Source organism: Orycteropus afer, unplaced genomic scaffold (assembly GCF_000298275.1).
Source record: "Orycteropus afer afer isolate SDZICR_OR568_19922 unplaced genomic scaffold, OryAfe1.0 scaffold00083, whole genome shotgun sequence".
Taxonomy (NCBI): Eukaryota; Metazoa; Chordata; class Mammalia; order Tubulidentata; family Orycteropodidae; genus Orycteropus; species Orycteropus afer.
In genome coordinates, this window is record NW_006921670.1 from 6,996,308 (window position 1) to 7,009,412 (window position 13,105).

Genomic DNA, 13,105 nt, shown 5'->3' on the forward strand with positions numbered 1-13,105 from the left:
CAACCTTCCTTCCGAGGAGTGGCTGGTGGGTTTGAACTGCCAGCCTTCTGGTTAGCAGTCAAGTGCTTTAGCCACTATGCTACCAGAGCTCCTTGCTAGTGTATGTAAATACAATTGGTTTTTGTATGTTGATCTTGCATCCTGCACTTTGCTGAACTAGTTTTTTTTCTATAGCTTTACCATTGCTTTTTTTTTTTGTAGGTTTTTAAAAGGATTTTCTATATATAAGATAATTTCCTATTCAAATATAGATTTTATTTTTACTTCATCCTTTTCAATGAGGAATGCTGTTTGTTTCTTTTTCTTACTTAATTGACCTTGTTAGACTTTCCAGTACAACGTTTGGTTTGGTTACCTTGTGCTGCTTTAACAGAAAAATACCACAAATGGGTTGGCTTTAACAAACAGAAGCTTATTCTCTTGCGGTTTTGGAGGCCAAAAGTTGGAGTTCAAAGTGCCAGGCTCTAGGGGCCGGGTGAAAACCCCTCAACCTTGAGCTTCAGCTCTGCCTCTTGCTCTTGGCCCACTGAAGCTGGAGGCTTTCTTCACTCAGGTAGCGGTTGGCTTCTGAGGTTGACAAAGCCAATGTCAAAAAGTGAAAAGACACAGTCCTTATATTGCCAAACCACACAGCAGGCCACTGATTCAAGTCCACTAAGAATCCCAAGATTGACGAACAGCATAGCAGGCTGCTAACTGAAGGCTTGGCTACATGCTGGATTCAAGCGTGCCAAAAGCTACAGACCTTCCTCAAAGTTACTTCTTATATGTTGAAAGCAGACCACATCCCTAAAGCAGCTACTCCGCCACTCCAGTAGATTCCACCATGGAGTTAATTACCAGTCTCACCATGGGGGAATAAGTACATCCAGCTGCCCAGCCACTCAAAACCAGGCCAAGCCAAGTTGATGTACAACCTTAACTACCACAACATTGAGTAGAAGTGGTGAGATGAGAGCATCCTTGTCATGTTTCTGATCTTAGGGGAAACCTTTTAATCTTTCACCATTGACTATGATGTTAGCTGGTGGTTTTTCATAGATGCTCTTACTTAGGTTGAGGAAGTTCTCTTCTATTCCTAATTTGTTGAGTGTTTTTAACATGAAACCATGTTAGATTTTGTCACATGCTTTTTCTGCATAAATTGAGATAATTACAAGCTTTTCTTCACTCTGTTAATCTGGTGTATTACATTGATTGATTGATTTTCTTCTTTTTTTAAATGTTGAACCATCCTTGCATTCCTGGGATGAGTTCCACATGTCATGGTGCATAATCCTTTTAACAGGATGCTGGATTTGGTTGGCTAGTGTTTTGTTGAGGAATTTTGCATCTATATTTATGAGGGATATTGCTTTATAATTTTTTTTTTCTCTAGTGGTTTCTTTATTTGGCTTTGGTGTCAGGTTAATGCTGGCCTCATAGAATGAGTTAGGAAGTAGTCCTTCCTTTTTTTTTTTTTTTTTTTTTTTTTTGAAGAGTTTGAGAAAAATTCATGTTAGTTCTCCTTTAAACATTTGTAAGAATTCATCAGTGAAGCTGTCTGGTCCTGGCATTTTCTTTGTTGAAAGTTATTTTTGTTAGTGATTCAATTGCCTTACTTACAAGTCTGTTCAGATTTTCTCTTCATTCATGAGTCTGTTTTGGTAGTTTGTGTGAATTTGTTCATTTCATATAATTTGTTAACATTCAGTTGCTCATAGTATTCTCTTATAATCCTTTTTATTTCTGTAAATTCAGTAGTAATGTTCCTGTTTTTATTCCTGACTTTCATATTTTAAGTTTCCTTTTATTTTTCTTGGTCATTATAGCTGAAAGTTTGTCCATTTTGTTAATCTTTTCAAAGACCTAATATTTAGTTTGATTTCCTCTGTTGTTTTTCTGTTCTCTATATACTTTCCTTTGCTCTAATCTTTATCATTCCCTCCCTTCTGCTTGCCTTGGGTTTACTTTTCTTTGCTTTTTTTGTTTTCTTATGGCAGATTTTTGGGAGCTCTGGTAGCATAGTGCCTAAGGCACCTGACTGTTAACCAGAAGGCTGGAGGTTCAAACCCACCAGCCACTCCTTGGAAGGAAGATGGAGCAATCTACTTCCGCAGTGATACTGCCTTGGAAACCCAAGGAGGGGTCGCTATGAGTCAAGTCTGACTCGAGGGCACATAACAACAACAACAACAACATGGCAGATTTTAGATATTTGTTCTTTTTTAAGATAGGCTTTAACAGCTATAAATTTTTGGAACTCTTAAACTAATTCTTTCTGTGTACCACTACTTACCTGATCATGTGAGTGCCCTGCTGAGAAACTTGGAGCTCACAGATCCTGCCTGCCTAACAGTAGCATATAGGCTCTCCAAGTTCTAGTCCCAGCATATCTTTCTAGCTCTCTCTCACTATTTTCCCCCGCCTCATGTCATGCTCTGCGTTGATGAAGTCACACACTGGTAGGCTGCTCCTAAGCATGCAGTTTGTTTTCCATTATCCACACCTGCATCTCATTAAAGCTGTCAGCTCCCCTTCTGAACTTCCCCTGCACCTGTCTCTGCCTCCTGAAATGCCACCCATCTTTTCATAAGCATCTCAAATTGCAGCTGTTCTATGAAGTCATTCCTAATTACTTCAGCCAAAACTCATCTCTCTTCTACTAGATTTCTCTGACATTTTTGTAAGTTGTGTTGTTTGCATTCATGCTTTAGTTCACTCATTATTGAAATAGATATTTAGTAGCAACCACTGTTTATTTTTTTTCAATTGTGATTTGGGTGGAAGTTTACAAACAAATTCCTTTTCCATATAGGAGTTCATACACCTTTTCTTTCATGCCACTGATTGTAATCCAAGCAGCGTAACAGCTCTCTTCCCACTTCCTCCCTCTGGTTACCTTTTCCCAGTGTTCTTCTTTCCTATGCATTCCTGCCCTCTGAGCTATCTCCCTGGGCAAATACTGTCCTTCTGTTCTCCCATGGTTGATTATGCTAAAGAGTATATCTACCTGGTGTAAATGTTCACCTTATCATCCTGTCTGTTGTTTGGCTGGAAGCCACAGAAGTGAGTTTAATATCGGGCCTGAAGGGTACTATCCACTGTTTTCTAGTGTGGCAAAGAAGGCAGATGTTGTTTTTAATGATCTTTAGGGGGAGATATTGAACAAATAAATGCTTAAATATTATAGTAAGTACACAGTGCCTAAGGCATTTGACTGCTAACCAGAAGGTTGGCGGTTCAAAGCCATTCTGCAGAAGGAAGATGGGGCAATCTACTTCCATAAAGATTTACTGTCTTGGAAACCCAGTGGGGGTTGCTGTGAGTCGGAATTGACTCAATGACTTTTTTTTTTTTTTTTTAAATAAGAGAATGAAAACCCAACAAAATTATACAAGGGGGGATAAAACGAGTCTGAGTCAGTCTGGTTCACCATGGCAGGGAGAACATGACAGACAGAGGGAACATAATGTCAGAGGGCACAGGGGCAGTCTGTGTACCTTGCCTTCTTTATTGAACAAACATTTCCTGTCTGTTGTGCTACTTAGTGCATAAGTATAAGAATTAATTAATAAACATTGAGAACAGAGGTAGGTTTGACAAGAAGAAAAAAAAAAAAAAAAGAGCCCAGTGATAGGGGGAGAAGGCAAATGTGAGTGAATTGTCAAGGAATAAGATCCTGTCGATTATTTTTAATTTCAATAAGATAGTAGCAGTACTGATAGCAATGGAAGCAGCAGGAACTAACGTTTATTGAGCGTTTACTCTGTTAGGAGCTGTGCTGAGCACTTCGTGTGCACCATCTTACCTGACTTCTAATTGGTGTGCCTTCTGCCCTTTCTCTCCTGCAGTGTCTTGAAGCAGTGTCAGGATGTGGCGCTCTCCTTCCCACAGCAACCACAGGGATCCAGTCTCTTCAGTGGTACAAAGAAGGGAACACTGTTTCTCACTTCATACCGGGTAATTGCTGCCTCTGCTTTGAACTGTTGGGTAACTACATTTGTTTGCCCCAGAATGGAAAGAGGTTAGACGCTGACATTTTAAGTGTTTTAAAACATCCGCACTTTGATATTTTCCATGTTGAAGAGCAATGGAAGAAAATGGGCGGTGTTTCTCAGGCCAGGATGCCGAAGCAGCCTTGTCCTCGGAATTGCTATTAAAGTCTCAACCCCTGGGTGAAATCAGGGTTTTTTCCCAGAGTTTCTTTCCTGTCTCTCAGGTGATCTTCGTGACTTTACACTCAGTCAGAGACCCCATGCTGTCTTTTATGATGCCGTTTGATCTGATAAGGGACTGCACCGTTGAGCAACCATTCTTTGCCCCCAACTACATTAAAGGAACTGTTACTGCAGCCCCAGATGGTAAGGATTTCCCGACTCAGAAGTGTGTTATTTCTCAAAAGCGTTTAGAAGGCTTGAGATTCAGACTTGGCTCCTGTTGCTGCCCTTCCCCTTTGGGTGGTGCTTCTCCCGGTGTTCTGGGGACTCCTCTGGTACTTCCGGGTCAGCTTCCTCGGGAGGGTGTGTCTGTGGAGAAATGAGTTCCCTTAGGTGGCCTTTTGCCTTTGTTCTTTGGAAAAACAGCTTAGGAGATTTTTAGAGAAGTATCTTGGTGGGGGCAGGGCTCCCAAGTTGTTTTCTACCTCAGAGGGTTTCTTACTTTTGCCCAGGGGATTCCCCAAGTTGATTGACATTTCCTGCGTAAGCTGTTAAAGGAAAAAAAAAAAACCAAGCTGATGGTTTGATACTTTTATCTGATAATTAATAATAGATGAGTTGGTTGATATCTCATGGATAATTGTGGATGGATTAAACATTGGTCTGGTGAGGGAGGCCACACTTTGTAACAGATGAGGATTTAACGCAGTCATTGCTGTGGAGTCAGATCCAACTCATAGCGACCCCTCCTTGGGTTTCCGAGGCGATATCACCATGGAAGTAGATTGCTTAACCTTCCTTCCGAGGAGTGGCTGGTGGGTTTGAACCACCAGCCTTTTGGTTAGCAGTCAAGTGCCTTAGGCACTGTACCACCAGAGCTCCCTGATGAGGATTAGGCCATATAAACAGTGAAGAGGTGTGATGGCAACAGAGAGGCCCGTCGGTGGAGAGCGGCTGCTAAACTTACTGTGAGCTGGGCCAGTCAGTAGCAGAGAGGCTGATGGTAGAGAGCAGCAGCTGAGAGAGCTGAGTGGGTTGCTCTGCTGTACTGGCTATGAGCTGGGCCAGTTAGTGGCAGAGAAGGTAGCCACCTGGCAGAGAAGCTGAGTTGGAGCACCTGCCCAGCAGAAAAAACAGCTGTCAGCAGAGTAGCCACAACTGCCGATCACTGGAGTCCTGTGTTCCCTGTCAATGATTCCAAGTTGTTTCTGTTACTTCCAAGATGATCCCAATCTCAGGTTGTAGCCTATTACTTCCTTGATGTTAAACTATGTAACTGTGAGTACAGAGCTCTGGTGGCGTAGTGCATTTGACTGCTAACCAGAAGGCTGGTGGTTCAAACCCACCAGCCACTCCTCAGAAGAAATATTGGGCAATCTACTTCCATAGTGATCCTGCCTCAGAAACCCAAGGAGGGGTCATTATGAGTCAGATCTGACTTGATGGTAGTGAGTTTGGTTTGGATTTTTTTGGTGAGTATGGTCTGTGAGTTGTATGTGGCCGTTGCAACGAATTATCAGACCTTGCAGAGAAGTAGAGCTGTGGGTGGAGTGGCTGGTATCAGCTATAATGGAAAAGTGGGAAGGTAGATAGAGACCTGCCCTGTTCCTCACAGGGACCAGCTTGGTGCTGATCCTGATTCTTATCCCTCGTGGTTTTGGACACTTCATTTCACTGCCTTACAGTGTCATTTCTCCCCTCAGGTGGCTGGGAAGGACAGGCTGTTTTTAAATTGTCCTTCAGGAGAGGTGGTGCCATTGAGTTTTCCCAGTTGATGACACAAGCTGCTGTTGCTGGTGAGCAATGCTGACAAAGATACGGGGCACTTTGAGGTTTTGAGGCATTGGAATTGGAGGATTGTCACCCAGTTAAGATTCTCTGGTGTTCTGGGTCCTTAGTGCCACTCTGACAGAAATATACCACAAATGGGATGGCTTAAATAAACAGGAGTTTATTCTCTTAGAGTTTGGAGGCTTTAAGTCCAAGTTCAAGGTGCCAGGCCCTAGGGGCTGGGTGAAAGCCCTTCAACCTTGGGCCCAGCTCTGCCTCCTGCTCCTGGCCCATTGGAGCTAGAGGCATTTCTTCACTCAGACAGCTGCTGGCTGCCGAGGCTGCCAAGCCCAAGGCTGACAAGTAAAAAGACATAGTCTCAAAGTTACCAAATCACACGGCAGGCCATTAATTTAAGTTCATTGTAAATCCCAAGGTCAACAGAGCATGGCAAGCTGCTGAGCAATGGCACAGCTATATGCAGGGTCTAAGTGTGCCATATACTAGAGACCATTCTGCAAGGCTTCTGCTTATATACAGGAAGCAGACCACATCCCTAAGGCAACTAGTCAGCTGCTCATAGTAGATTCCAGCATGGAGTTCAATACCAGTCTCATCATGGGGAATGCTACATCCAGCTGCCCAGCCACTCAACCAGGCCCAGCCAAGTTGACACACAAACTGAATTACCACATGTGGTCTCTGTGGTCAGGCAGTTGGTAGTTGCACATGTATTCAGCAGGCATTTCCTGTGTGCTGTGCACCATACTCCATGCCGGGAAACAAAGGTTAATACTATACAATCCCTCCCTGCCCTGAAGGAGCTTGTGATCTAGTGGAGCTTACAGTCAACTTCCTTAAGTGACTACTTCTACCTGCTAGTCTTTTAGTTTAGTTTTAGTTGTTAGTTTTGGATCTTTAAAAAATGATGGTGATATACACACAACAAAACATACAGCAATTCATCAGTGCCTGGTAATCTTTTGTCCGTTTGAGTGCTGATCTCACAAATGCATCTACACGCTCTCCTTCTTCAAGTCAGGGAGCCCCAGTTACTTAGCTCTTCTTCCTTGGGCGTGGCTCCATGTCTTCTCTCCACTCTGGCCTGGCCTTTGCTTCTCCATGAAAGGGGTAGAAGCACCATGAAGTCCTCCAGCACTGATCTAATGGATGTACCAGCGAACTTTGCCCAACTGAGTGAAAACAACCCTGTTGTCATACATTTGTACACCACCTAGCCTCGCTTCAGGAGCTCTGATGGCATAGTGCCTAAGGCATTTGACTGCTAACCAGAAGGCTGGCAGTTCAAAGCACCAGCCATTCCTTGGAAGGAAGGTTGGAAATCTATTTCCCTAGTGATACCACCTTGGAAACCCAAGGAGGGGTCGCCGTGAGTTGGGTCCGAATTGATGGCACATAACAACAACAGCAGCCTCCCTTCATGCTCCTTTCCCTCACCTTTTAATTTGTGTGCTGGTGGGGGGGTAGCTGGAGCTGTCCTGAATCCATAAATACCTGAATCCATAAATTCTAGCTGAAAACCCTTCCAGACACACATGATTTATGGTTTTCATCCTCAAGACCAAGACAACAGTAAAAAAGAAAATTATTGGCAGTCTTGTTTAGGGGAACAGATGCAAAAACCCTATATTAAAAATCACAGTGACTGGACTGCCGTGTGAGAAGATATCCCATTGTCACCAAATGGAATGTGTATCTGAATGCAAAGCTAGTATACTCAACAATATACAAATACGTCATTTTGGAACCTACCAAGAACTAGCTTCGTAGGTGTGTTCATTTACTCATTAATTTACTGTTAGCATCAAATCTGTTTTTCCTACATCTTACCGTTACTGTTGAGAATATACTCAACAAAACATACACCAATTCAGCACTTTCTACATGTACGATTTAGTGACGCTGATTATACTCTTCAAGCTATGTGACCATTCTCCCCCTCCTTTTCTGGGTCGTTCCTCTCTCATAACATAAACTTACTGTCCCCTAGGTTCCTATCTAATCTTCCAAGTTGCGATTGTCAATTTGATCCCATACAGATAGTTCTTAAAAGAACGTAATCAAGGCAGACCTTTTTGACTGGTTAAGCTAAACTATTGTTTAAGATGACTTCAGGGGGTATTTTTTTGTTTAAGCTTATCTAGGAGCAATAGTTTCAGGAGTTCCTCCAACCCTCTGGTTCCAGAAAGTCTGGTGTCAGTGAGAATTTGAAATTCTTTTCTACCTTTTCCCCCTTTTGATCAGGATTCTTCTGTGGAATCTTCGACCAAAATGTTCAGTGATGGTAGCCAGGTACCGTGCAGTTCTTCCAGTCTCGTGGCAAAAGAAGCAGTTGTTCATGGAGGCAATTAGCCGCACATTCCATATCTTCCTCTTATTCCTCACTCTTCTTCTTCTGTTGTACCAGGCAAATAGAGACCAATTATTTTTCCATGGATGGCCACTTGTGAACTTTTAAGACCCTAGGCAGAACTCAGTGAACCAGGAGGTAGAACAAAAGCACTAAATACATTATTAGGCTAATTAGCTAGGATGTCCCATGAAACCAAGACCCTAAACCTCCAAACTAGAGAACCAAATCCCATGAGGTGTTTGGTTATACAAAAGCAGCTTCAGCAGCTGGTTTTTGGGGTCATTATTATAAATATTGTAAATATATCTGTCATACAACTTTTGCCAGTCCAGCTTTTTACATTTGTATAACTTATTGATGTAGTTACAATAACCAGCTGTGCAATACTACCCTTAATCAACGTGATTTTTCCATCACTGTTAACCTCCCTTTTCTTCTTCCCTCACCCCTGGTAAACACTAATAAACTTTGGTCTCTATACATTTGCCCTTTCTTGTCTTAAAAAAAAAAAAAAAAAACCAAAACCCAAACTCACTGCCGTGGAGTTGGATCCGACTCATAGCAACCCCTCCTTGAGTTTCTGAAGCAGTTGTTGTTATCACTACGGAAGTAGATTGCCCAGCCTTTCTTCTGAGGAGTAACTGGTGGGTTTGAACCGCCAGCCTTCTAGTTAGCAATCAGATGCCTTAGGCACTGTGCCACCAGAGCTCCCATCCTTTTATATAAGTGAGGTGATAAAATATTAGTTATTTTGTGATTGGCTTATTTTGCTCAGCATAGTGTCTCCAAGTTCCATCCATATGGTAGCATGTATCAGAACTTCATTTCTCCTGCTGGCTGAGTAGTATTCTTCTGTATTACCACGTTTTGTTTCTCCATTCATCTGTTGATGGGCTTTTAGTTGTTTCCATCTTTCAGTTATTATGAGTAGTGCTGCAGTGAACACTGGTGTATAGGTCTCTGTTTGAGTCTTTGCTTTCGACTCTTTGGGATGTATATCTGGGCTGTGGATCAGGTGGTAGTTTTGTCTTCAGTTTTCTGAGGAACCACCACCCTGTTTTCCATAATGACTGCATCATCAATGGATAGGGGTTCCAGTTTCCCAATCCTTGCCAACATTTGTTATTTTCTGTTTGTTTGTTTCAAATCTTAGCCATCCTCAAAAAAAAAAAGAAAAAAAAAAAGAAAAAAACCACTTCATTGCCATTGAGTTGATTCCGACTCATAGCAACCTCCTTTGGGTTTCTGAGATGGTAAATCTTTATGGAAGTAGATTGCCCAGTCTTCTTTCCACAGAGTGGCTGCTGGGTTTGAACTGCCAGCTCTCTGGTTAGCAGTCAAAGGCCTTAGGCACTATGCCACCAGCGCTCATAGCCATCCTGGTGGGAGTAGAAGGGTATCTCATTGTGGTTTTGACTTGCATCACTCTGATGGCTAATGACACAGCCATCTTTCCATGTGGTTGGTGGCCATTTGAATGTCCTCTTTGGTTAAATGTCTATTCAAGTCCTTTGCCCATCTGATGATTGAGTTGCCTTTTTGTTGTTAAATTGTTGAAGTTTTATATATACTATGGTTATTAGATTCTTCTCAGATAATGCGGTTTCCAAAGATTTTCTCCCAGCTTGTCTTTTCACGTTTTTGATAAAGTCTTTTGGCTCATAGTGACCCCTCCTTGGGTTTCTGAGGCAGTATTTCTATGAAAATAGATTGCCCAGTCTTGCTTCTGAGGAGTGCCTGGTGGGTTTGAACCGCCAGCCTTCTGGTTAGCAGTCAGGTGCCTTAGGTACTATGCCACCACAGCTCCCTTGATGAACAAAGGTTTTTAATTTTGATGAGGTCCCATTTTTTATTTTTGCTGATTGTGTTTTTGTCATTATATTAGATAATCCATTGTTGAAAGCTAGGCCTGACAGCTTTGCCCTTGCTTATTCTAAGAATCTTATGGTTTCAGTTTTCACGTTTAGGTCCTTAACCCATTTTGAATTTGTTTTTGTGTATGGTGAGGCATGGATCCTGTTTCATTTTTCGCATGTGGAAGCCTGTTTTCCCAGCTCCATTTATTAAAGAGATTCTTCTTTCCCCAGTAAATGGACCTAGCACCCTTGTCAACAGTCAGCTGTTGATGTGTATGTTTATTTCTGAACTATAAATTCTGTTCCATTGGTCTTTGTGTTTATTGTTATACTAGTACCAGGCTGTTTTGATTACTGTAGCTGTATAATATGGTTTTACATCAGGATGTGTGAGTGCTCCAACTTTGCTCTCTTTCAGCATTGTTTTAGCTATTCAGGGCTTCTTGCCATTCCATATAAAGTTGAGGATTGATTTTTCCATGTTTGTAAAGAAAGCAGTTGGAATTTTCATTGGGACTGTGTTGAATCTATAGATCACTTTGGGTAGTATTGACATTTTAGCAATATTAAGTCTTCCAATCCATGAACATGAAAAATCCTTCCATTTATTCAAGTCTTCTTTAATCTCTTTCAATAGTATTTTATAAGTCCTTTATGTCCCTGGGTAGATTTATTCCTAGGTATTGTATTCTTTTAGTTGTTATTATAAATGGAATTATTTCCCTTTCAGATTTATCATTGCTGGTGTATAGAAACCCAGCTGTTTATTGTTATTATTATTATTACAGGTCTTGTACTCTACAACTTTGCTACATTGCTCTGTTACCTCTAGAAGTTTTCTTGTGGACTCTAGGATTTTCTGTAGATAGGATCTTATCATTCACAAATAGAGAAAATTTTACCTGTTCTTTTCCAATCTGGAAACTTTTGATTTCTTTTTCTTGTCTTGTTGCTCTGGCTAGGACTTCTAATACAATATTAAATAGGAGTGGTGAGAGGGCACTTTTATCTTGTTCCTGATTTTAAGGGAAAAGCTCTCAGTCTCTCTGCATTGAGTATAACGTTTGGCAGTTGGCTTTTCATATGTGCCCTGACTTATTTTGAGGAATTTGCCTTCTATTCCAATTGTGTTTAGGATTTTTGTCAAGAAAGGGTGTTGGATTTTATCAGATGTTTTTTTCCTGCATCTATAGAGATGATCGTGTGGTTGTTTTCCTTTGTTCTATTGATGCGGTGAATTGTATTGACTGATTCTGTAATGTTGAACCATCCCTGCATTCCTGGAATAACTCTCAAATGGTAATGGTGTTTGACTCTCTTAATGTAAATTCTGTTCACTGGTATTCTGTTGAGGATCTTTGCATCTGTCTTCTTAAGAGATATTGGCCTATAGTTTTCTTTTCTTGGGGTGTCTGTCTGGTTTGGGTTATCAGAGTTACGTTTGCTTCATAAAATTAGTTATGGTGTATTCCTTCCTTCTCTATCTTTTGGAAGAGTTTAAACTGTACTGATGTCAATTCTTCTCTGAATGTTTGGTAGAATTCCTCAGTACAGCTATCTGGTCCAAGACTTTTTTTTTGTTTGGGAAATTTTTTATCACTTATTCAATCTCTTTACTTGTAATGGGTCTGTTGAGACTTTCTGTTTCCTTTTGAGTCAGTGTGTGTAGGTTGTGTGTTTCTAAAAATTTGTCTGTTTCATCTAAGTTATCCTGTTTGTTGCCATGCAGTTGTTCATAATATTCTGTTGTAATTTTCTTTATTTTTATCAAGTCAGTTGTAATGTCCCCTTTTATTTTTGTATTTTGGTTATTTGCATCTTTTCTCTTTTTGTTAGTCTAGGTAAAAATTTGCCAATTTTATTGATCTTTTCAAAGAACCAATGCCTGGTTTTATTGATTGTCTCTATTATTTTTCTGTTTTTTATTTTACTAATTTATGCTCTGATCTTTGTTATTTCCTTCCCTCTGGTAGGTTAAGGCTTAGTTTGCACTTTTCTTTCTAGTTCCTGGAGTTGTTGAGTTAAGCCGTTAATTTGAGACTTTTCTTCTTTTTTCATGTAGACATTTATTGCTGTAAGTTTCCCTCCTAGTACTGCCTTTGCTGCATACCATAAGTTTTGGTATGTTGTGCTTTCATTTGTTTCTAGGAAATTTGTGATTTCTCTTTTGATTTCTTCCTTGACCCACTCATGGTTCAATTGTGTGTTGTTTAATTTCCATATGTTTGTGTGTTTTCTAGTTTTTTTTTTCTGTTATTGATTTCTAGCTTCACTCCATTGTCACATCAAATCTTTATAGAGCCCAGCTCAAGTCCATACACTGTGTTGAAGGAGTCCTCCTGCCTTTGAGGAGCTCAAAATATACTAAAAACAGACAGACATACACAGATATGTTATTATATCTCATGCAAAATGTTTTATGGAGGTATGAACAAAAGTACTGGAGAGAGACAGAAGAATGAAGTCAAGGTTTCTAGTTTGGAAGACTAAATGGATTCTAACACTATAAACCAAGGTCAAGGATGTAGGAGGCAGCCTACATTGGAGAGGAAATAAATTCACCTTTAGAGATAATAACATGAACTACATGTATTGAATCATGTTTACCATATACTGGACAGTGTTCCAAGCCCTTTACATTCATTTAATCCTCACAACAATCTTGTGATGTAGGTCCCGTCATTATCCTCAGTTTATAGCTTTGGAAGCTGTGTCAGAGACAGAGCCAGGAAGAGCCAGGAAGGCAGAGAGAAGAGCAATAAGCTGAAGGGATTAGGTGAGGAGAGGAAACTCAGGCCCGCCCGAAGCAGCAGGATGGGAAAGCAGGAGAAAGGGGATAAAAGCCAGGAACCCGGACAGAAGAGCAGTAAGCCCCAGGGGTACAGGTGAGGACAGACAACTCAGGGACGCCCAAAGCAGCAGGCCGGAAGAGCAGGAGAAAGGGGATTAAAAGCCAGGAAGCCAGA

General features: G+C 41.1%; 1 protein-coding gene across 1 annotated transcript in view; it reads left to right on the forward strand.

Annotated features, from left to right (window-relative positions):
- WBP2NL (WBP2 N-terminal like) overlaps nucleotides 1–13,105 on the forward strand; it is a 27,336-nt gene that overhangs the window by 3,639 nt on the left and 10,592 nt on the right. The window contains exons 2-4 of the mRNA XM_007941785.1: nucleotides 3,834–3,942; nucleotides 4,202–4,343; nucleotides 5,843–5,935. Of these exons, the coding sequence (XP_007939976.1) occupies nucleotides 3,834–3,942; nucleotides 4,202–4,343; nucleotides 5,843–5,935 (344 nt within the window). The remainder of the gene's footprint in view (nucleotides 1–3,833; nucleotides 3,943–4,201; nucleotides 4,344–5,842; nucleotides 5,936–13,105) is intronic.